Source organism: Natrix helvetica (assembly GCF_964273705.1).
Source record: "Natrix helvetica genome assembly, chromosome: 6".
In the NCBI taxonomy this organism is placed as follows: Eukaryota; Metazoa; Chordata; class Lepidosauria; order Squamata; family Natricidae; genus Natrix; species Natrix helvetica.
This window is the reverse complement of record NC_138553.1, coordinates 27,132,262-27,158,067: the sequence shown is the minus strand read 5'-3', so window position 1 is coordinate 27,158,067 and position 25,806 is coordinate 27,132,262. Positions and strand designations below refer to the sequence as shown.

General features: G+C 40.1%; 1 protein-coding gene across 1 annotated transcript; it reads right to left on the bottom strand.

Annotated features, from left to right (window-relative positions):
• Positions 1–2,453: 2,453 nt before the first annotated feature.
• On the bottom strand, positions 2,454–23,847 carry MCM5 (minichromosome maintenance complex component 5). The gene is made up of 17 exons (XM_081957655.1): positions 23,671–23,847; positions 22,211–22,386; positions 21,096–21,222; positions 20,530–20,658; positions 18,943–19,115; positions 17,806–17,961; positions 17,265–17,431; positions 16,120–16,291; positions 14,918–15,029; positions 13,372–13,515; positions 11,752–11,817; positions 10,683–10,859; positions 8,874–8,986; positions 8,123–8,251; positions 6,368–6,510; positions 5,595–5,722; positions 2,454–4,127 (listed from the first exon to the last, which is right to left on the bottom strand). Exons 2-17 carry the CDS (start codon positions 22,375–22,377, stop codon positions 4,026–4,028), a joined length of 2,205 nt encoding a protein of 734 aa, XP_081813781.1. The 5' UTR covers positions 22,378–22,386; positions 23,671–23,847; the 3' UTR covers positions 2,454–4,025.
• Positions 23,848–25,806: the final 1,959 nt, after the last annotated feature.

Below are 25,806 nucleotides of genomic sequence, written 5' to 3'. Positions count from 1 at the left end.
AACCCACTGGGGGAGTTGCTGCTATCCCAAAGTACTGGAATGGATCTGGCTTGTATCAGCTGCGCAATATACCCATGAGATCCATTTGTTTTTGCATAAGCATTTTAAAAAAAAACCAATACCTTGTCACTGCTTTACATATAATATCATATTGGAAATGGGAATGAAGATCAAGGTTTTCCATTTTTATAGCAACTTGCCTCATGCAATATTCTGGAGAACTCTATAATAAAAGTCTATTTTGGTGCCTGCATGGTTGGCTCTAATAAATATACAACTGGATGAAAATACTGCAGGACCGGGTGGTCCAAATGGCCATAGCCACGCAGTGTATCTAGGACAGGGGTGATTTCATTGAGCATCAGGGTTGTGTTTGACCTTGGGGGGCCGGGGGAGTGTGGCCAGATCGATGGTAATCAAGGCTCCATTTTAGGCCACAATAGTCCTCCCCTGCTCTGTTTTCAGCCGCAATGGCCTCCTGTAGCCCTCTGCCAGCAAAATCAGAGCTCAGGGATGCCGCACATGGCCCACCTGAACTCCATTTTTGGCTACAATGGCCTTCTGCAGCTCTATGCCAGCAAAAATGGAGTGCAGGGACACCCCCCTTTCGCTGGCAGAGGCTCCACGGACCGGTCCTTCTCTATTTCTAGGGTGGGTCCGTGAGCTAGATCTCTGCACCCCCCCAGACCGGATCCAGTCCCGGGGCTTCGAGTTTGACACCCCTGGTCTAGGACATAATGGATGAAATGTTTAAAAGGATACAGTATCAACATACATCACTGAACAAATTTTCCCCTTTTACATTTGCTCCAGTTGAACCCTTTTCTTTTTCTTTAGACCATACGCTGGGACCATGCCATCACGCAGGATGTCTTTACACCTGAATGAGGATGCATTTCCCCATTTGGAACTGATAGGCAATTTGGACTTTTTTTTTTCCTGGACTCACACAGCACCCGCTTGAAAAGGCAATAGATGGGAACTAAGGAGAATCATCTTGTGCACCAAAACCTCATTGTTGTTCCTGGACTGGGGCTATTCATGGTCATCTCACATGCAGACTGTTGCAAAGTGTTCTACATGGGGCTGCCCTTGAAGACCGCGGAGAAGCTGCAGCTGGTTCAGTATGCAGCAGCATAGGCAGTAATGGGAATGCTATGATTTCATGAACCAGACTGATTGCTTATTAGCTTCTGGGTACAATCAAGGTGCTGATTATCATCAATAAAGCCCTTCATGGTGTAAGGCCTGGCTAAAGGAGTTTCTGTCCTTCATGTAGAATTGTGTGCTCCAGGTTCCAGTGTCATCAGATGGGACCCAGGAAGTAGGTCTTCTTTGTTGCAGCACTTATGGCCCCTACTTTGTCAAACAGACCTTGAAAGCATGCCCCCCCCCCCCCCAGTTCTGGGCTATGGTGGGCCTCTTATGGAAATATACTAGCTTGTGTATTCTATTGCATGTCAGCACTGTATCCTTTTTATATTACATTTGTTCTATTTTTAGCATTGCACGTTGCTCAGAATCGCTATGGAGTCAGACAACCTTTAGTTTGATTAATAAATATAAAATACATCATACATTTTTAGAACAAGTGCTGGCAACAGAAGAATGGATTTATCCAAAAATCTATCAGGCAATAACAGTTAAGTATAACTGTTCAGAAATTGCCACACCTCTCACACATTAGCCAAACCTTACGCTCCTGTAGCTGCAGTGCTCAGTCAATATCATTTCACTGAGGAGGAAAAAGCACAGGGTAAGCGGTCTCTTCCATCAGCCAGTTATTTTTTTTAATGGTAAAGTAATGAACCTTCACTTTGTTTATGAAGCCAGCAGATTTTGGATTTCTAGCACCCTCTACTGGCTGCTGAAATTAGGGAGAGAGAAAAGATTATAAAAAAGCCTAACAAAAGGCCAGCCTTTCTGGCTTTCTCCCACCAAACAGCATCCCTTTAGAACTATAATTCTATAACACAGACTGTCTCTCTCCTCTCTCTCTCTCCCCCCCTATCTATCATCTATCTATCATCTATCTATCTATCTATCTATCTATCTATCTATCTATCTATCTATCATCTATCTATCTATCATCTATCTATCTATCATCTATCTATCTATCATCTATCTATCTATCTATCATCATCTATCTATCATCTATCATCTATCTATCTATCTATCATCTATCTATCTATCATCTATCTATCTATCTATCTATCATCTATCTATCATCTATCTATCTATCTATCTATCTATCTATCATCTATCTATCTATTTATCTATCATCTATCTATCTATCAGATGAGAGGAGAAAATAAAGGTTCACCTCTGAATTTCCATATGGAAGCCCTGTTGCCCAAGTGACCCATTATTGGAGCACTAATAATTTGCAAACCAAACAAAACTCCAGAGGGCAGTTTCTGGTAGTGATGCACAGAATTCAAAAGACGGGGTAATCCACTGAGATACACCATGGTTTTAATGCATACTTGATTAAGCAACTATGGTTTGGATCACAGACTAAGTCAGAGTAAATCTTTAAAATATGTGCTTTGGAACACTTGAGATTACAAACAAAACTCTCCATTTTGAAGTATTAAATACCTGTGTTTTGTTCCATCCTTGGGACAAAGGCTTTGGAAAGTTTATTGTGTGAACTTTCCAAAACAGCGTCCAAGAGTCCAAGCTGGAAAGTTGAGCCTGCTTGAATGGAAGAGATACTTGGTACGTACTCCAGAGATTCTGAAGTGCTCTTACACTGGCTTTGAGCAGGTATAATAAGCATAACGCTAAACTGTAAGCCAAGATTTACAAGTTGTAACAGCTGGGTGTGTTAGTTCAAAAACAAGAGAAAATATGTGGCTTTGTAGAGTGTCTCATTCAAGAGTGAAATGGATATTTCCTTACTGCAAATCTTCCTAAGGGGTTTCGGGCAGAAATAGCTTGCATCAATTAAGAGAGAACTGTTGGTACAATCAATTTCAAGCCTTCAAATAGTTGTGTCCACTGTCTTTGCACTAGTTTGTTATTTTATTTTTAGAATGCAGTGCTGCTGCTTGAGTTATTTCGTTGTTAAATATTAGCAAACATAAAACGTTTATGCAATTTCTCCAATGAAGTATTTATTGCTTTATGCACTCTTGTGGAAAGTATGATTTAGCATGTAATAAAATCAAATTAAAATGAACCTGGGCTGGGGTTTTTGGGGTCATAACTAAAGGAGGGGCATTTCCACTATACGGTAGGCATGGTCACTGTCTTACCACAAGGAATCGGGCTTGCACTTCAAAAGGCTAAAGGAAGAAAAAAATACAGCTATACTCTTGAGGAAAGATTCCTAACTAACACATTCAAAGAAAGAATGATGGTGGAAATAATTTCTTTCAGTGATAGATCTTTCTGCATATTTGTTTCCTGGTCTCCTCCACTCTTGCTCAGCTAACTTCTATTGAAGTATCGCCACCTAAGCACAAAAAATCAGGTTGTGTAAACATACCTTGGAACTCCAACTTCTCAAGGGAGAGATCTTATTTTTCCCGTATGTTCTTGGTTTTTCTTGGTTATCTATCGCTGACCTCAATGGCAGTCACAAGAGATCACAATATAATTTTACTACACCAAGCAATGAGGCTTCCATCGGAGGGCCCAGTTAGCAGAAACACATTAGAGGAAATTAGCTCAGTACTGCTTAACAGCTTTATCTTACCTCACACTCTTAACAAAACACTTTCTATTTGTTGCAGACATGTTACTTATTAAGTTTTAGTGTGGATAAAAAAAAAGGTTTTAATATTGTAACAAAATATCAAGGTGACACTTTAACAGGGAAATTGCAACAAACAAAAGCAAGAGCTATTATCATGCTGTCTCCATTTTGAACTTCCTGAATAAGGCAATACTCCGGATTATTGTTCTTTGGACTGAAAGATGTGTTGCAGTGGTTAGAGGTAAGAAAACAGTAGTAAAAATTTAGTTCCAATTACACAGAGAACGAATCTATTTTATCATTCCAGGAGAGGTACAGTATTTTACTTGATGCGATAAAGGACTTTGCGTTGCATGCGATGCTGGATCTCACCACGACGCATCATAAGCTGCAGCACCTTGTAGATGGCGTGCTCAGGATATTTCTGAGAGGGAGAGAAAAGGGAAAAAGACATTTTGTGCAAACTAACACACCTAAATGTGACAATGACAACTTGAAGGAGAATGATGGACAAATTATGGTGCTAAATTGGAGAAGCAAATAAGACAGCTTCGTTTTCACCTTCATTTTGAATTAAGCACAGTAGATTTGTTTATTAGGGGATATTCTAGATACATCTCAACTTCTGCCCTTAACTGTAAGTTATGCTGATGACCCAATTTTAACTTTTTGTGGCAGTCATTAAACAATTGTCCGCAGTGGGTGTTTTCTGCTGGAAAGTGGAAGTAAACGCTGTTTTCCAGCAAAAAAAAACATAAATCATGGTCACGTGACTGTGGGATGCCACAAGCAGTTATAAATGTGGGCTTGTTTGCCAAATGCAATCCAAATGCAATCATTTGACTGCAGTGGGGAGAGGGTCCAGCTGTCTGAAGTTTAAATCTGGGTCATGAATACCCTTTTTGCCGGCGGGGGGTAGTGGTGGTGGGGTGTCTGTCCTAACTTCAAATGGCTTCTAAGGAAAGACTAACTGTATCTTTCCCAACATGGAAGCACATCTTCTATGCTAAGGGAGACCTATTTCTCCTTCTATGGTATTAAATCAGCTGTTGGTTTAATACCATATATTTAGGAAGTGAAAATTCTGTGCACTCCACCTATAGCCCTGATCCCTTTGCATCCTTTCCTTCCAAATGCGTGGAAGTCCACTTCTCACAATCCTTGGGTCAAAGGACAGGGAAAGCTGTTCTAGAACAGTGATGAATAAACATTATGGTGGGCTGAAGCACACTTCCTTCTACTAAAACTACTGCATTTTTTGTACTATAAGACGCACTCCCCCCCCCAAAAAAAGTGGGTGAATACCGCTGATCAGCTGTTCTAGGCAGTGGGAATCACCTAGATGGTGAATGGTGGCGACAGGCGGCGGCAGCGATCCCTGCTGCCTAGAATAGCTGACCAGCAGTATTCCAGGAGGCCAATCCAACTGCCAATCAGCTGCTCGGCAGCAAAGGCTCCAGTGTTTCCCAGCAGCAGCAGCAGCTCAGCTCAGTTGACTGATGGTGGGCGCAACGGAGGAGAGCCCTGACAAGCCACGTGCTGGGGCTGCGATGACGTGCTGAAACTGACCAAGCTGTTTGGTGCAAGCCAGAATAATACCGGATGGATGCTGGGAGGCAGATTTCCCCCTCCCTTGTTTTCCTCCTCTAAAGCTAATGTGTGTCTTATGGTCCAGTCTTATAGTGCGAAAAAAAATGGTAATTAGATCTGCACATCTTGCAACTTGGTCAGACAACCAATGCCGCACATTCTAGGGGTTTCTGTATCTTCTTGATAAACTGCACATAAACTTCTTCATTCGTGTTACTTTCACGGACTTCAAGTACAGGTGATTTGTCAACAGGTAAGAGAGCACTTCCAACTGCCCCCCCCTCTCTCTCTGGTAACTTACTTGCTTCACAAAATCCTGGATGATGCTGTGCTCAGATACTTGGGAGCCAATGGCAAAGCGACGCTTGAGCTGCTTCTCAATGCGAGACAGCATCTCTTGGTCTTCCTGAGTAGTGAAGCCTTCTACTCCTGCAGAGAGGGCATATTGCAAATTAACACGGGACACACATTTCTTTATAGAAATAAATTGTTCAAATCTTTGATATCTGATCTAGTCAAAATTTGTAACAGTACATTTTGTATCAGCATGAGTTGTTCTGTTGGATTTCGACAGTTTAAATAAACTGGAATTTAATACAATTGAAGTGGAAGGTTCATACCATTTATTTTTGTGTCTCCTAAGAGTTCCTTTATTAAATTCAATCAGATATAATTATATGTTCAGCATGTTAGTGTCTCTAAACAATTTCATATATATTACTGCAGACTTTTTCCTTACAGCAATGCTTAAGGTAAAGATGATATTGCAGATGGAGATGACAGCCAAGAAATTAAATTTATTTATATCATTACACACTGCCTCAATTGTATTCAGGCTCTTAGCTGCTAACAAAAAATCACAGCGGAAGGAAGATTTGAGGCAAATACTCCAGATCTCATTCTCCTATATACTCCATAATCTTAATTTTTCGAAGTCCAGCTAGCCTGAATGCTGAGGGGGAAAAAAGCAATGTACCATTATCTTTGAGAGTCAGATTATCAACACATGTAATCCCTGGTCAATGAACTCCCTTGTACTGCACAAGCCACATGCATTTCCTTGGTGAAACTCACCTGAGAGGTTGCCTGACAAAGCCGCATCAAGTGTAGACACCTGGAAGAGCCGCAGGGCTTCTTCAATGTCTGCCTCAGTAGCAAAAGGTTGGAGCTTCATCTTACTCAGGGATTCTGCTATTCGCACAATGGCCTCCAGCTGCCTGCATGGAATGAATGAAAAAGCTCCATTAAAATAATATAAAATAAATGGAAGAAATAACCAGAAGTCTTTAAAAGCATAAAACAAAAAAGAAAGAGGGTGAAGCATTAAATCAATAGAAATATTAACTGGAAATTAAATTTGGACAAGGATCATTTCAGCCTGTCTATTCAAACTCAAGTTCTTTCTCTAGTCTTTTTCTTCATTTTAGGAAATAATTCCAACTTCCTGAATCAAGGCAAACACCTTCTATTTAATCTGGATTTTATATGCACTTCTATTAACAAGACATCAGTGCAATGCAGGTCTCAAAAGTGCTGAAACAAGAAGATATATAGTTTTTGGAAAAACATTACAACTCATAATGTAAGTTCAAATGCTCATTGTATTCAAATTTCCAGTGGTAATATGTGAAACCAGACATTGCAGGATGCATCAGATAGGAAGACCTCAAGTTCATAAAACTTTATGCCTTTTAATAACATTTGTTAGTCTGAAAAGTTGCCCCCAGACTTTCTGATTTACGTGTATCTAGCAGGGTGCACGAAATGGCAAAAATGTTTTGAACCTGGAACAAACTGTCGTATTCTTATGGTTTTGCATTATCTGCTGTGATTCCAGATGAAACAGAATTGAAATAAGTAGAGCAAGGTTATTATGTGCATCCCCATCTTCTCATCTCAGCAGATTTTAATGTGACCTATCCCCGCTGATCTATTCACCCCGATATTCTCAATTCAAAATTCTAATGTAGTATATAGTCCATCATGCTTCCCCTCCATCTTCCTAGTATCTTTCCATCATCCTCCCAGCTGCCAACATTCTTCACTTCCTCTGCTCTCCAAATACCAAAACCACTCACGTACAGATCAAAACACTCCGAGTGTCAGGCCGGCAATTATATTCCTTTTATGATCTTTGGCCTGCCACTCTCTCTCTCTCTCTCTCTCTCTCTCTCTCTCTCTCTCTCTCTCTCTTTCTTTACTATGCCCTTTCATTAGTGGGGAATTGGACGGGGGGATAGTAAGGAGTAGAATGTGTTGTTGTTAAAATAAAACATTCCTTTCTAGAAGCCTAAGGTCATTCTTTGTTTCCACACCTCTGCACCTGACCGGAACTAGATGGGTGGAAATGCCAGCGTGGCAGAGGAAGATTGGACCATGTGATGGACTTGTGGGTGTGGGGACAGGATCATGAACTTTCAACTGGGTGGAAACCCAGGACGCTTTCAGATTCGGGTTTCCACAGTTTGTACCAACATGTCTTTGATTAAATTGGAACTTCAATGAAAGCTATGCCTTGAATTCTGATTGACATTTAGTTTATTATCATGGCAGGACAATTTCCCCCTCTATCCCTAGACATGCAGGTTTCGGTTCAGTCATTGGCCAAACCAGTTTTTTGTGCATGGGACAGTTTGTGCACAGAAGGCTTTGCACATCCTTATGTATGCTTACCGGCTAGAAAACTGTCCTGAAAAATAACATGAACCTTCTTGCCTAATGACACGAGATAATCAGAAACTGTACAGAGGGACTGTTCTGTACAGTTTCTGTACTAAATAACCATTATTTAGTTCCTCACTTGAAACCCATATAAATATTTCCCCTTACCTTACTGTAATGGGAATGTTGGAGCGATGGTCGCTTTCTCTTTCATGTTCGCGGGCACCACTGCGCATAAGGATATAGCGGTTCTTCAATTTCTCTGCAGCTTCTGCAGAGAGGCGAGGACCACATTTCCTATGGGAACAAATAAAAATCTTACCACACACACACACACACAAATACACACACGTACACATACACCACATGAATACGAGATCATTTCGTCTTACCAAATTTTTAATTCTTATGGCACAGTCACAAACCAAATTTGTTAACACAAGTTATAATGTAGGTCAGGATGTTGTGTGAATACATTCACTGTGGCTTATTAAACAAACCACTGGTAGAGCACCTTAATATAATATATGAACTTAGCCTCCAGGCTGCTCAATTTATGAAATGAAAATGGATGTTCTAAAGTGATTTCCTAATGATATGCCTTTTCTTCTCTAGCATCTTTTGGAAGCTTATAGCATCATGAAACTTATTAAGAATAGTTTAGTGGGCTTCTCTCCTACACTCCTTAATGTGGAACACTACATTAGAGGCACTTGAGGGATGGCATTTTTTGCTGCTGAAATGTCACAATGGCCCTCAAGTCAGAGTGAAGGAAATGTTGATTTTGCTTCAGCACTGAGCTGAAGACCTTTTGAATCTCTAGAACCAAAGCAAAGCCTAGCTTTTATTAATCTGAAGCATGCTTGAAAGGTTTCCACCTCTCTTTCCAAGTAATTATTGCTATAGTCATCTTACTCACGCTCTGCAGTAGGCAATCATCTTCTTCAGTTTATGAAGCTCAATCTCACCCTCAACTGCCTGTGTCTGGGTTAAGGCACTTACATGTAGTGACATCACATGCTTGGCCAGGGTCTAGGAAACAACAAATAACAAATTAACCAGAAGGGGAAAAAAACCCACTGAAACGTCCTTCTGCAAGGCTCTGTTTTAGGCCCAGTACTCTTCAACATCTTCATCAATGATTTGGATGAGGGAATAAATGGGGAACTCATCAAATTTGCAGATGATACCAAGCTGGCAGGAATAGCCAACACTCCAGAAGATAGGCTTAAGATACAGAAGGATCTTGACAAACTTGAACATTGGGCACTATCTAATAAAATGAAATTCAATGGTGAAAAGAGTAAGGTTCTACATTTAGGCAACAAAAACGGAATGCACAGGTACAGTATAGGTGATACCTTACTCAGTAGTAGTAACTGTGAAAGGGATCTTGGAGTCCTAGTGGACAACCATTTAAATATGAGCCAGCAGTGTGCAGCAGCTGCCAAAAAAGCCAACACAGTTCTAGGCTGCATCAACAGAGGGATAGAATCAAGATCACGTGAAGTGTTAATACCACTTTATAATGCCTTGGTAAGGCCACACTTGGAATACTGCATTCAGTTCTGGTCGCCACGATGTAAAAAAGATGTGGAGACTCTAGAAAGAGTGCAGAGAAGAGCAACAAAGATGATTAGGGGACTGGAGACTAAAACATATGAAGAACGGTTGCAGGAACTGGGTATGTTTAGCTTAAGAGAAAGAAGGACTAGGGGAGACATGATAGCATTATTCCAATATCTCAGAGGTTGCCACAAAGAAGAGGGAGTCAAACTATTCTCCAAAGCACCTGAGGGTAGAACAAGAAGCAATGGGTGGAAACTAATCAAGGAGAGAAGCAACTTAGAACTGAGGAGAAATTTCCTGACAGTGAGAACAATTAATCAGTGGAACAGCTTGCCTCCAGAAGTTGTGAATGCCCCAACACTGGAAGTCTTTAAGAAGATGTTGGATAGCTATTTGTCTGAAACGGTATAGGGTTTCCTGCCTAGGCAGGGGGTTGGACTAGAAGACCTCCAAGGTCCCTTCCAACTCTACTATTGTATTGTATTGTATTGCACTTACTATTAGTGCAATGGCTTTATCACTTTGGCATGCTGTTTTGAAGTCTGCAAGAGATCTGCCATTATCATTCCTTTAAAAAAGCACTGACTGCTCTTTTTACAGTAGTAAAGGGTTATTATATCTTATTCCACCCTTTATATAATCTTTAAAGGGCAATTTAGGGTATGTTTATACAACAGAGTCACAAGCTAGGCAATCAAAGTTTATTGGACTCATTCATATGTAGTTAGGAACTATATCATGTGAACATAGAAAAATTGATTAAATGGATTACGGTTATGCTAATCTTGAGTAAGTATAATTATGAAAGCACAGTCTATAATCTTTTAGAATTTATAAACAGTTTTACAATACTTTCCAGGGCAGATAATATTTGAATACAATAGGATCTAAATTTGCAAAATACTTTCTACCTTCTGAATGCTAGCTTTGTTTTATAAGGAAGTGTAAAATATTGGCTAAATTTTCTAGAATGGTTACATAGAGTATAGAATTGCACTCCTTATCTAACCCTTCTTTTGGAAGTATTCTGTTATATAAAAGAAATAGAATATAGGCTTTCACAAAATCAAGCCTTTGTACCATTGTTTGTAGAGTTTTAAAAAAAAGAGTTTCCCACACACCCTCTCCCACGTTATACTGGGCTATTTGAACAACCCACCATGTCTCTTTCCTCATTGTGCTCATCTTTGACAATGAAGATCATATCAAATCGGGACAGAATGGTGGGCATGAAGTCTATGTTTTCGTCTCCTTTAGTTTCATCCCAGCGTCCAAACACGGAGTTTGCAGCCGCTAACACAGAGCAGCGTGAATTTAGAGTAGTGGTGATACCAGCCTATATGATTGTACAAAGGAAAAACCTGTATTAACCAGCATGTAGTACAGTCAAAATGATGGGACTTATGCAGATTCTTACAGTACTGGGCCTAAGGTTTAGAAAACTGAAAGTTAAAGTAAGATGCAATCAATTTCCTCATCATGTTCTATAAAAAACATGTAATAATTTATAATCAATGACCCACAGCGAGACACTCTATACAAAAGCTGAACCTATTTAATTATTGTCAGTGTTAGGGACCAAATGGGAACCTTAAGCCTCTGTAAAACGTTAAAAATACTCACTTCCTACTTTAAACTTTACAACACAAGAAAGAATAAACATTTTTTTTTCTCTGCCCACTGTTACAATTGCATAATGTTACAGTTATGCTCACTGTGGTCCTGAACAGGATGAACAAATGAAGCATTTAGGAAGAACAAACACAATCTCATTTGATATTTTAAGGCTGGCTTGAACAGCCCCCAGCCTATTTGCTAAATAAAGCCTTTGGACTCACCGGCTTCTCTCCTAACCCTTATCTTTTGTGATAAACAACTTTTGATCTTCAGTTCCTTCGAGTTATTTCTCACTGTAAAGTTTTACAGTTATTTTCAGGTAAGATCAACTGAGAATCTAATTGCTCTGCAATGGATTTCCAGAAGCTTGTACGAATGCATAAAAGGCTTCAGGCAAGTAAGTCAGCAGAATGGTCCATTTCATGCTTTGGAGTCACCTACTTGCTACTGTGCATTCCCCCACCCCCTTTGCAATTTACCCAATGTCATCCTTGGTCAGAAATCAATAGTTCCTGGTTTAAAGCCATACTCATTTGTAAATGAACAAAAGAAAATGCACTGGAAGAAAAATAACTGTGAGGATTTCTCAGAAGCTGGTACGCTAAGTTCACCTTGGCAATGGAGATGGTCTGCTGCTCCATAGCTTCATGGATGGCCACTCTATCATCTTCACGCATCTTTTTCAAAGAAGAGGGGAAAACAGCAGGTCAAATTTCCATATATATAGAAGAAAATAATATCATTTTGTTAAAAGTTTCAAAAATAACATTCAAAGCAATAGTCAATAGTGTGTTGTTTTATGAAAGTTGGTATCCACAGTTAAGTCGGTAGCTCACTTTCAGCACAAATTAAATGAATACATTTTTGAGGTTAAGCTGGTTTGGGGTTTCTTGAATTACAGGAGTTTTACTATTCTCCATTTTTTTTAAAAATGAATGCCTATGTTTATATAAAGCTGTCTTCTTAATATGATGTAAACTTACCATGCACAGTCCTAGACCAGGGGTGTCCAAACTTGGGAACTTTAAGACTTGTGGACTTCAACTCCCAGAATTCCCCAGCCAGCATGGCTGGCTGGGGAATTCTGGGAGTTGAAGTCCACAAGTCTTAAAGTTCCCAAGTTTGGACACCCCTGGTCCTAGACTGATCACCATAATTGTGAGCTCAAATACAATCATAGGTCATAGTGATTGTTCAATGGGTCACCATGTAACTACATCTGATTTTATGACCATTTTTCGGCAGTTGTTAAAACAAACATCATGGTCATTAACAAACCTATTATACACTTTTTGCTGAAAACCAAAGTAAATGCCAGAAACTGGCATAGGATGTTCCAAATGCCTGTAAATGTGAGTCAACTACCAAGCACCATGGGTGTGCAGGTGTGCATGACTGTTGGTACTTCAAAACTGAGTTATAAATAGCGTTGGGGAGATCCATTGTAACTTTGAACTGTTGCTAAGCGAATGTCCCAAGGTACTTTTTTTCCCCCAAGAGACAACTGGACTTTGTGGTTTTTCTTTGAAGATGTTTCACTTTTCATCCAAGCTTCTTCAGCTCCAATTGGATAAAAGTCTTCAAAGAAAACTAAAGAAGTCCAGTTGTCTCTTGAGAAAAAAAAAAGCACCTTTGGGACAACCATGACCTGGTGTTCTGACCTAGGCTTCCCCCAAACCACAAAGCTGACTCCTTATCCCGACAAAAAGTCCAATTTTATTAAGTTACCATGAATTCCTCTCATTCATATCCAGCAAAGTCTTTTGAGGGAGAATTTACAGTCACAGACCTTATCTGGCTTGGAGAGTTGCCAGGCTGATATCTTCAAAACTTGGCAAGGAGTCTCGGAGAGTCATGAACCAATTAAGCAAAGAGAATTGTCTCTTGCAAACTCCCCTCCCCTTTCATTCCTCTCTTATTCCCTATGAGAGGGGCCATTCACTGTCCACGTGTGGCCTTACTCCCAAGTCGACCCTGGTTCCTTAGCTGTTCCATTCATCTGGCAACTCTGTGCATGCGCACAGGGAACAGGCTCCAGCTGTTTGTCTGCTGGCAGGCGACAACACCTGGATGACTGAGAATCTCCAGAAGACATTTGCTAAGTGACTGATTGTTAAGCAAGAACCAACTGTATTCCAATCTTAAAGCCCCATCAAAAGACATACACACACCTCACACACATTTCTTGGCAGTATTACAACAGAGGTTTTTGCTAACCCTTCCATCTGTACCTTGTCAAACTCGTCAATGCAAACCACTCCTCCATCAGCCAAGACCATGGCTCCACCTTCTACAAAGAAGCTCCGTGTAGCTGCGTCTCTGATCACTGAGGCAGTCAGACCAGCTGCACTGCTGCCTTTCCCTGAAGTATAGACCTGAAAAATGGGGGGGGGGGGGGGGGGAAAGGAGACCATGTAATGCTACTCAAATATTCTACAAGCCAGAACTTCTGCTTGATAGCGAAAGGAGAAAAAAAAGCTGCTAATTCTGAAATGATTTCCCATTTAAATTTCTCCATTAATGTGGAATGTGCCTTTCTAGAACTTAAATTTATATTATGAAACATAATTCGGACCTTGACTTTCTTTTAAGGGACAAATTGTAGATTTGTAGATTCAAGCTGCCTTTTTATGCATAACTCAAGATGATAAGCATAACTAATACACTGTGTCATACTTTTCCCACAATAACCCTATGAGGAAGGCTGGGCTGAGTGTGATAGACCCCAAATCACCCAGCCAATTTTTAAGACCTAACAGAAGACTGGAACTGAGTCTCCTGGTTTCTTGGTCAGTCCCTTTTAACACTACATCAAACTAGCTCACTATGTAACATCCATGTCTTCACTTTTACCATTTAAGGCACTACAATTACAAAGGCCTGGAGCTTCCACATTAGCCAAATATAAATTCTTGACTTAAACATAAAATTTACCATATTTTTCGGTGTATAAGACACACTTCCTCCCACCCTCCCAAAAGGGTGAAAATCTGGATGCATCTTATACACTGAAACAGCATTTTTGGCCAACTGAAATCGCGCCTCCTTTGCAAAAATGGACATGCAGAGGGTTTGGGAGGCTTGCAAGGTGATCTGGGGGCTGGGGAGGGCAAAAATGAGCAAAATAAAAAAGGCTCCCCCCCCAGGAGCATTCTACCAGCCTCCCAAAGCCTCTGCATGCCCTTTTTTTTGCCTCGTTTTTGCCCCCCCCCAGCAGCACTCTACAAGCCTCTCAAAGCTCTGCATGCCCCCCCCCCCTTTTTTTTTTTTTTTTTGCAAAAAACGAGATGTGCAGAGGGTTTGGGAAGCCTGCGGAGTGCAAAAACTTTTTTTAAAATTTACCTCTTCAAAATTATGGTGCATCTTATACTCTGGTGTGTCTTATAGTCCGAAAAAAACCGGTATTAAGGATTCTACCTTCAACTCTTCATTCCTCTTGTATTTGACATACATTATTATTAGTCTTTGATTATTCAGCTATAAGTAACTCAGTCAGGATTGTTATCAATCTTAGAAAGGCACCATGCAATCAGCAGTTTTTCCCAAGTTTATCTTTTCATCCCTCACATCATACCACCCAATTTTCCATGGACAAGTCAACAAGCAGACTTCTGAAACAAGACAAACTCCAATATCGGCATTATTTAGAGTTTATGTGACAAAATCAGAAAACAAGATGAATGAGCTTTTAAATTCGTGGAATGACAACGTATAATTTTAATAATTAAAATGATGTGCCTATGGATCAGGTACATAACTGCCCTACAAGTTACTTACTCCTATGGGTGAACATCTTTCTACAAACTTTAAGAGCTGAGACTTGGCAGTTCCGGGGTCTCCCATCATGAGCAAATTAATATCCCCTCTACGTGTTAACCCATCTGGAAGTCTGTAAATTGAGAGCAAGAGATCAGAGACTGAATATGAACTGTTTGTTAGAAAGCCCCTCCCTATGAAATTAAAATATCACCGAAGTGACTAGGAAACAGCTGGGGTAATTGCTTGGAGCTTTGCAAACAGGCATTCTGCACTCCTTATTAACATTTCATTAATCCCCAAATATCAAACAAGCCTCATCATGAATTGAACCTGCTGAGATTTTTCTAACAGAACTTCTCCTATCTGATTCCAGCCAGGTATGCTTTCTTCCAGCATTCTACAAGTTGTAACAGCAGAGGTGGGAAAACTTGAATCTTCAAATGTTGCTGATTCTAACATCTCATGGCAAGAGCAGCAGGGGATTCACTTCAGAAACATTTAGGTCACAGAATTACCTGTCCATTAGGGAATAATGTTTATCATTCTATCCAACAAGCTTTCATTGTCTAGCTCAGTGATTCTCAAAGGATGGTCTGGGAACTCCAGGAAGTGCAGAGACCCTTCATGTGGTTTGCAAAACCAACTAAAATTTCAAAATTGTTCTGTTTAAATTTCTCATGCAGAAAATACTGATTGTTCTAACCTACAGAAACCAACGTTCGTTTTGAAAAATTAGTTTTAAGAAAGTTAAGGGACCCTGAGACCAAAATCTTAGAGAAACGGTAGTTAAAAACATAAACAAAAATTCTGGTGCTCATTCAACCATGCTGATGCACCTTTCTCTGAAAGACTGTTTTGGGTCCATTTGCCAACAATAATCACTCAAATTTGCTATTTTGAGATATTTTTCCCTTTAGAGGCTGCCTAAAAGTAGTTATTAAGAACATCAAAGCCCAAAGGGAATTGGAAATGGAGCAGAGGTAGAAATACTTTTCCCCTTCCATTCTAGCTCAATTAAAAAAAAATGTAAACAGATAGCTGCTCTTTCCTTTTCATGTGCTGCTGGGTAAACAGCACTATTTTCTTTCCCAGGAATAGTTATGATAAAGTAAGGAAAATCTTAAGTATATGAAAAGGCTGCATCACAGTAAGATAAAACAAGCACAAGCCTGTATGACTTCCTTTCTTAATGATACCCCTTTACCTCTCTTGCCAATTACCTCTTTCGAGAACCTCCAAAAAGCATGCATGCAATTGCCTTCTTGATATCATTACTACCATAGATGGAAGGAGCAATGCTTTTGGCAATCATATCATAAATATTGGGCATGGAAGCCAAATGCCGAAACTCCTCCTCTTCCTGAGGTGTCACGGAGCCAGTGACAGTGCGCCCTAGAGAAAAACAGACAAATATTGAAAGGTTAGGGGAATTCTCTCATCACTAGCATAAGCACGCAAACTCGTTTGCAGGGTTGTTCTTGTGGCCCACCAATGGACAGTGGAGCTGGCAACAGATTCGGACAGTGAGGAGGTTGGGGATGAACATGGGCCAGTCTCGGAGTCTGGGGAAGGCTGCGATAAGTGCTCTGCGTCGGAGGTAGAAATGGGGCCAAGGCCGTCTGACAGTTATCAGCTGCCTTCGGAGTCAGACATCAGTGAGGCAGACAAACAGCTGGAGCCTGTTCCTAGTGTGCGCATGCGCAGAGTTGCCAGATAAAGGGAACAGCTAAGAAACAAGGGTCGACTTGGGAATAAAGCCACAGGTGGATGGTGAATGGTCCCTCCCATAGGGAATAAAAAAGGAGCGAAAGGGTGTTTGCAGGAGACAATTAGTTCATTCCTGCATTCTTGCCAAGTATTGAGGCGTCTGAAAGATATGGGCCTGGCCACTCTCCAAGCGTGATAAAGGTTGGTAATTGTGAACTATCTTGAAAGATTGTGGGCTGGGACTTTGCTGGAGAGGAATTCACTGTAAATTAAATAAAAAGGGTTTATCGAGACTAGGACTCGGCTTCGTGCTGCTAGTTCTGATATAATTCTAACAAAAAAAAAAACTTATGTAATACCTTATCAGCCATACTAATAAAGTACTGTTGACATGCGATATGACTATTTTGAGAAATGCCACCAATCATTTGTATTAAAAAGTCTTTTAAGTCCCTGGATTAATATTGGTTTCAATATGATATGGACTACATCAGAAAGGCAGAATAGATAAGAGTCAGAGTCCGTAATTCTCAGGTCAAAATAACACAAGTTCTCTTTTGACCAGCATGTTCCCTAGTCAAATGAAAAGGAGTGCAAAAAAAGTATGGCATGACTCAAAATCTCATATAAGACCCAGGCTTCCAAATTAAAGCTTCACCTGAGCCTTCGGTGTCTACTTGGATTCCCACCACTCGGATGTAGGAGCTCCGGATGCCAACTCCAACGTTGTTCCGGCTCTTGATCTTTGTGAGGCCTGCTTTTTTGATTGAGTAAACGCCTATGATTGTAGCTCTGTTCCCAGGGACAACTTTGTCACACAGATATCTGGAAAATTAAGAGTAAGGAAGGAAGAAAAAGCAATTTAAAATGGAACAAAAAGGGTAACTCTTGAACGCTGTCTATGATTATTGCTAATAGCAGGTGCTGTCTGCTTACAAAGGCCTTGAGGACCACATAACATGCATAAGTGCCACTAACAACTGTATTTATGCCCATGTATATTTTTAGCTAATTCGGTTTTCCATTTCCATGTATTGAAACAACCAAATTCTGTCTTAAGCATGAACATGAACGGTCACACCAGCATCTAAAGGTTATAACCATGGATACAACATATTGTGTTTGGGTTTTTCTACTTGTTTGAGTCTCTTGTTGCACCACAACAAGTCTTATCCTGCTGAAGAATCCAGAGGCATCACCTGTCACAATAGAGCTGCATGTGCCGAGGCAACTCTCCATGAGGAACAGCATCAGGAGACTCTTGAAGCTTCAATGTCTGGAAATCCACACATTTACACTTGTCCGGAACAATGAAATATGGATCCAAAGGACATTTTGCTAGGTTAGTCTGTTCCCTGAAGTGAAAAGAAAACAGTGCAGGTAAAATGGGAATAGTTTTACTATTTTATAATGTCTGTCTCAATCATTCTCTTCAGTGTTACAAATTTTGGAAATACCAATACTATGGGTATCAAATTTGTCCATGGTTTTCTAAAATAAACCTTGAATCTGTGTAGCTTAGATGCAAATGGAACACATAGTCTCTAAACTTTAACCCAAATTCCTGCAGTTGTATTAAGATTTAGCTAATTAAACAATACCAGCCACTTCACTGCCAGTGTTGTAGTGTTCAATCTCATATTTCATCACTACACTGCATTAAGACCGAACGAAGTTGCTTCCTTGCTCTTAATTTTCTTTTGGATATCACCTTGTTTGGAAATTCAGAGTTCTTTTTTTTTTTAATGAACTCAGTTCAGGTATTAGATACATTTTAATCTTTCCGGGGTACAGAAAAACACTGTTTTTAACTGATCTGTGCAGACTTCAAATCAAATTACAGGTTTTATCCAAGATTTTTTTTCCCCCTCAAAGCTCTGTATAATCTTAACCAAGCAAGCATCTTCTAAATGTTTTTGCACTAGAACTCTCCCAAACTTTTACTAAGTTGTTTGTGGCTAATAGGAATTAATCCAAATATCTGAATGGCATGGAGACAAATATAACAAAGGCTATATAATCTTAGGCCAGGGGTGTCCAAAGTTGGCAACTTTAAGACTTGTGGACTTCAACTCCCAGAATTCCCCAGCCAGCAGAGCTGGCTGGGGAATTCTGGGAGTTGAAGTCCACAAGTCTTAAAGTTGCCAACTTTGGACACTCCTGTCTTAGGCAAATTATTTGAGAATAATTCCAATGAAGCTTAATAGGGCATGCAATTGAGAAAGTACATATAGGAATCCTTGGTAAACAAATGCAAAGCAATATAATCACATGTGTCATAATTATGTGTGTCTTACTCAAATAAATTTCACTAAGATTTGAACCCGTTCCCTTACGTGTTGCACTTCCGAGGGAGAGCATATCCTTCCAGGCCTGGACGTAAAGCTATGTTAGGTATTACATTCCGGCAAGTGCGGCATTGGATAGTGATCTTGGTTGCTTTTGCTCTCACAGGAGTTGCAGCAATAATGATTCCTGGGATCTTCACCAAATGTGACATCTGTTCAGACTTCAAAACAAAGGAGGAGAAATTACAACCGTCATGACATACATACACACAGAGCATTCAAAGATCCACAAATCCAGATCTCTTTTGCACAGTCATTACAAGGTGTTCATAATATAATATTCCAATTTGTAGGAGATACAGAAATACAGAATGAGGCATGTAAAAACATGTTATACATATATTATTTATTGCAACCCAAGAACAAAGGGCTCCTAGGATCTACATTTAAATGAACTTCGGAATGAAATGTTCCTTTGAATCTCCTTTCTGAAGCCACAAGTTCCTTGTTTCCCACTGTAAAATATCTGCAATGCTTTGTATTTCACTATGGTTTCATCTGCAGCCACCTCCTCCAACATCTGGAATAGCCAGAAGATTCTGTGTGTGCATAAAGGCCTCTTCCATAATGTCCAATTACTTTGACGTCTTCTGATTTTTTCAAAGGATTGAGAGGTACCTGGAGGCAATTAAGTTGCCCTCACAAGAAATATGTGTGCGTACTTTATTGCAATTAATGGCTAGGTACAACAAAGAAAATAAATATTATTTTTGTGGTACAAAGCATCTGATGAGATAAAAGTTGGTGTTGAACTAGTTTTTAAGATTTTTATTCTGCTTTTAAAAGAAATTCAAGGCAGCAAACATTCTCAATCTTCCTTCTCTTTTTTCACACAGCTCTGTGAAATGGGTTGGGCTGAGAGAATGTCTGGTCTAAAGTCATCCAGCTGGTTTTTATGTCTAAAGCTGGACTAGAACTCAGACTTTATAAGACAGCATTGTAACCACTATATCAAACTGTCTCTCCACAAAAATAAAGGGTAGTTTTGATATAACTTTTCTTTAAACTGTAAACAGATCACAGCTACAAAGATTCCTTAAGGCAGCCATCAATATAAAGAAATTCTAAACAATAAACGGGAAAGACAAATCATTTTATCTTATTGGCAAAATTAAGCTAATAGATATTTTTATTAGAATTCTACAGCAATGTTGGCAAATGCAGAGGGAACCTTCATTAATTCGACAAGACTATAGCTCCAACCTCAATTTAAAATAACCTATTTTAAATTGAGCTTCTTCACAACTTTTCTTAGAAACAGAATGGAAATGGTTTGCCATTTGGTTCTTCCAGGGTTTTCTTTATCTCTCAAAGTAAACTACAAACAGGGGTTTCGGCAGAGTGTAGTAAAAAAAATTAAAGATGGTGGTCTTAAGAGAAATGCACATAAAAATTGGGTTTTTGATTTGATTATATCTATGTGGGTGCCATATTTCTGATTTACCATACCCTGTGATATCCCTGGCTACAGATCTGCAATTTCCTGGGACCTTTCTCTTCAAACACTAAGCAGGTCTGACTCTGTTTAGCTTTATGAAATCAGCCATAGCTCATAAGGCTGAGGGTCAAACTCACCTTGAGATTTCGGATGTTGGATGGATTTGCATCTGATCTGAGCATAACTTGAATATCCTGAAGAGTCTCTTCTCCTGCTGGCCGAGGACGTGTTACTTCATCAGCTACCTCTTTTGCAGCTTCTTCCAGCTAAGAAAGAAATGAAATTGCTTAAAATATAGGAAGAAAGGCATTTGCCCTTTCTTAAAGAAGAAAAGAAGAATGCCCAATTGGATAGAAATAGATGAAAAGTAGTCTAATCATAGAACATTAAGTTTCAGTTAGGAAAGTAACAATTGGAGTAAGAAGAATAGGGCATAGCTAGTTAATAATACTGCTGAATACTTATACATAAAAAAGGTAGAAAGGGGATAGTTCAGTTACATAACAGTCTTTACAGGCAGAAAACCTCAGGGAGAGTAGTCCACATTTCTAACTGAGCAATAAAAGATTCCAGTTTGAAACCCAGAAGAGTTGCTGTCATCGATATTAAGCTAGATGGACCAGCAGTCTGAATCTCTACAGGGCATCATTCCATACTCTAACTGCAACCTCCCACATAATTCTCCCATGCTGCATATAGGTACCAGCTGAAGATGCTCCACAGGCTGCTTGTATATGTAGTTTGCCAGATCTTCATCAAAGCTTGCCAAATCTTCTATCTCCACCTCAATCCAATATTGTCCAACATTATAATGACGTTTGAGCTCATCTCTTTCAATATAGTGGGAGGGAAAAAAAAGAGACCCATGAATATATTTATTGGAATAACATTCACAACTATGTACAAAGCTACAGAACTCTAGGGCCGTGATGATGAAACTATGGCACGCGTGCCACAGGTGGTACCTGGAGCCATATTTGCTGGCAAAGCAGCCCTCAGCTCCGCCCCACATGCGCGCACCAGTCAGCTGGTTTTCGGCCTTCTGGAAGGCTGGAGGAACCTGTTTTCGCCCTCACCAGACTCCGAAAATCTCCCCCCTACGTGCAGGGGGCCACACGGACATACTCAGGTGGATGGGCACGAGGAGCCATATTTGCCCGCACAGCAGCCCTCAGCTCCACCGCACATGTGCGTGCCAACCAGCTGATTTTCAACCTTCCAGAGGGCTGGGGGAGGCCGTTTTCACCCTCCCCGAGCTTCAGGAAAGCCTCTGGAGCCTAGAGGGGATGAAAAACAGGCCCAATGGGCCAACCAGAAGTTCATCCGAACTTCTGCTTGGCCTGTTGGGCCATTTTTGGCCTTCCCCAGGCTCCGGAGGCTTTCCTGAAGCCTGTGGAGGGCAAAAAAACCAGCCCAACAAGCAAACTAAAAGTTGATTCCTGAACTTCTGGTTAGCCTGTTGTGCCTGTTTTTTGCCTTCCTCAGGTTCCGGAGGCTTTCCTAAAGCCTAGGGAGGGCGAAAACAGCCTCCCCCTGCTCCCTGAAGGAGGCTGTTTTCGCACTCCCCAGGCTTCAAGAAAGGCTCTGGGAAGGGCGACCCCCCCTCGCAGGGGGCTGCATGCGCATGTGCAGGTGGGTGGGCACGTGCGTGCGATGGCATGCACACAGACACACTTTTGGCACACCTTTAGAAAAAGGTTAGCCATCAGTGCTCTAGGGCAAGTGATCTTATTTTGATATACTTGCCAACACTTCAAAGATATTTCAATTTAAAATGCTATAAACAGCTGTTTAAGTTTTCCAAAAGAGAAAGGGCACCTGTATTTGAAAGAGAAGCCAGTCCGGTCTGTTCCAATGCGATACTGCCTCAAAAATTCTTTGAAGCGTTTCTGCAGCTGGGACTTTCGAACTTGCCCTTCATCTGTAACTGGGTCTCCACCAAAGCTATCACTATAGAAAATGCCAGGGTCATCAAAACCAGACATGCTGATTCTCTGGAGTGGGAAAAAGGAGAATGGAGCTGAAAGATACTAATAAGATGCATTACAAATATAGATTTCATAACTTAAGTCTAGAGCAGCTGGAAGTTGGCAGCATTCAATTTAATAAGTACAATTAAGCTAGAGATCCAATTTAAAATATCAGGAAAAATACTTCTGAGCATGTACAAAATGTCTACCCTACAGGTTTTACAGAAGACAGAATCTTCTTTTGCATCATTTCCCCCTTTCTCTCTGGCAGAGGTGGGTTATGATTTTCTGTTGCAAAGCAATAACTCCCAATAATTATAATTAGAGCCACATGAGTCACCTTGCAGATGGATGGATAGGCAGGCGATGTAAATCAGCAACAGGACCAGAGCCTCAAGTTCCCTATAACTGATAACGGGAGATCTGTGTTTTTAAGCTGAAAAATATAAAGCCTATCATCTCATTTCCGGGACATCCCATGAACTATGGAGAATACCTATTATTAGTAACCATCACTATCCCGTTCCAAGTGTTGTCCCATGATCTAGTCCTGCCCGTGAAATCCTCTATCCTTCCACCTTAAATACACAGTCCTGCGTTTCACATCCATATAGAGTAACTCCTCCCAACTTGCCTTTTAAGAGGCCACTGGTTACACCTTCAAGATCATCTCAACGGCCCGGAACCATCCCCCCCCTCCACTTGCTTTTTCTGCAGGCAGGAATTGTCCTTTAACAGATTAACAGAGTTGGAAGGGACCGTAAAGGTCATCTAGTCCAACCCTCGATTCAAGCAGGAGACCCTACACCATTTCTGACAGATGGTAGTCCAATCTCTTCTTGAAAGTCTCAAGTGATGAAGCCCCCACAACTTCCGAAGGCAACTTCTATTCCATTGGTTGATTGTTCTCACTGTCAGAAATTCCCTCCTTATTTCTAGGCTGAATCTCTCCTTGCTCAGTTTCCATCCATTATTCCTTGTCTGGCCTTCGGGTGCTTTGGAAAAATAGCCTGATCCTCCCTCCTCTCTATGGCAGCCCCTCAAATATTGAAGGCCACATTATAACCAGCCAACTTTGATTCAATCGACCCCGCCATCTGTGATACTTCTACAAATTACCATCACAGTTGGGAAAGGATGGGAGTTGTGCGAAAGTTGACTTTGGGATATACAAGAAATGCTTGGAGAAACGTAGTTTCAGAAATGACGGGTCACTCATGAACATCGCTTCTCCTGAACTCTGGTTAAGCAGCAGCCCAAGATCGACCCAAAGGCATACAAACAGCCCCTGACCCCAGCGCCTCTCACCTGCCTCTGCAGCTGTAGAGAGAGAGAGAAAAACCCCTCGCAGAACGACTCGGTCGCTCGCTAGAACTCTGGGAGGCGTTTTCGCGGCAAAAAGGAATAAAAAAAAATTCTCCTGGATTCGCCGGCAGTTACGCGATGCGCTTTGCGCGCTGCCATTGGCTCAAGGGCAGCAGGACATGTGACGATTGGCTAAAAACTCTGTCCTTTAAAGCTCACTCTTTAAGGGCGCGAGAGAGCGGCGGCGGCAAGCGCCGAAAGCGATTGGAGGCGACCTAAATCAGGGCCCGCCTCTTTACCAACTTTTCCTGTACCGAATTGGTCAGCCGTCCGCTAGAGGAACTTCTTTTTTTGGCGCCAAAACTTTTTGCTTGCAGCGAAAACAAGGAAGGGAGGTTTAAAATGGAGGCTGCGGCTCGAAATGGGAGAGATTCGGCACTTTTTGCGAAATTCGCCATCGCGTTCGTGTGTAGGTTTATTGTCCTTGATAACTATGGAAGAAAGTAGTCCTGCAAATAAAACTTGCCTTTTCCAAGCCAGAAAGTATGAGAAGATGTTTCTGTTGATTTTGTTTTGCCACTACCCTAAATCAAAACATGCTGGCTGGCTGTGTGTGTGTGTAAAAGATTGAAAGCAGAATTGGAGAGATGTACCGTATCTTTCCATTACACATATCTTTGGCCAACGTTATTTAGAATCATAAAAACAATGCAAAATGAACAAAAAAGAAATATCAAAGTAAGCTAAAAGTGCAGGACATTTTTTTGTTTTTTGTTTTATTTTAATAAAAAAAAAAGGTTTTTAGTAATAAACCAGTGCATTGGGGATTTAAGTATTATGTAAGATCAAATATTGATATTAAATTAGTAATGTTTAATATTAATAAATTAATATTTATTAAACCTTTAATGCCAATTTTAAATAGTATTTGTAACTTGATTTCAAGCCTTTCTGGCTATAAATAAAATTGATTAATTAAAAGTGTAAGAAAGGGAAAAAATAGAAAAATAAGCAAAAAGATACAAAGTGGCTTCTGATCTTTACAGCACAATTCTGATCTTATAAGTACAATTATTAATTCACCGATTTGTCTAAAGTCACAACTGATGTCTCTATAATCTTTGTCTAGTAATCAAAACCATAAATCATAAGTTATTTACTAAGGTGACCAACCGTCCTCCTTTAGGGAGGACAGTCCTTCTTTTGTAAATTCTGTCCTCCCTCGAAAAGTGTCCTCCTACATGTCCTCCTTTTCGATATTTGAAGACTAATCTGTTGCACATTATGTGACATATTTATATTTGACATGACAATTCGTCAAGGCTCGGTATAGTGCAGTATAAGATGCAATTATGAGACGCATGCGCTCCGCAGGGGAGACCTTGAGAGAGCGCACCGCGTGCAAGTGGCTTTGTTTACTTCTTACCGAAACACTACACAGCACATACACCCGCAGTAGACTCGCGGCACGTCGGCAATTGAATGACTCACGGTAATTATTTCTTTCTCAGTGAATATTCAATTATACAGAGGTAAGTACAATTCATGTTTTATTAATTCATTATCTATTTAATAATTTCCAAATACGTATAATTTTATTTACAAGTTTATACAACCTTGTTGTCAACAGAAGTGTAAAATAATTTAAATTTAAATTTTAGTGAAGTTTATTCGCTTATGTTATTAAAGTTTCAGTTGTAATAATTAATTTTATTTATTCATAATGTGCTTAAATCGTTCGTGTAGCTTTATATTTTATTTTAAATTTTAAATTTCATTTAGGGATGGAAAAATCAAAAAAGAGGAAATGCCATTACATTCCTCATTTCAAAGAAAGATGCCATTGTTTTCTGCAATATTTGCAGAGGAGAATTTTGTATTGCAGTAGGGGGCAATTCAATGGAAAAATACTTATTTAAATAATAATTAACAGGCATGTAAGCATAATTACAATATAAAATGTTACAAATGTTTTTATTATGCATATATCATATTTTAGTGTATTATTGTTGCAATGAATAAAATATTTTTTTTATTTACGATATTTTTTTCCAATTTATTTGTCCTCCTTTTCATTGTAAAAAAGTTGGTCACCTTATATTTACTCAAGTCTATTTTTCTGTTTTATGCAATTAGACA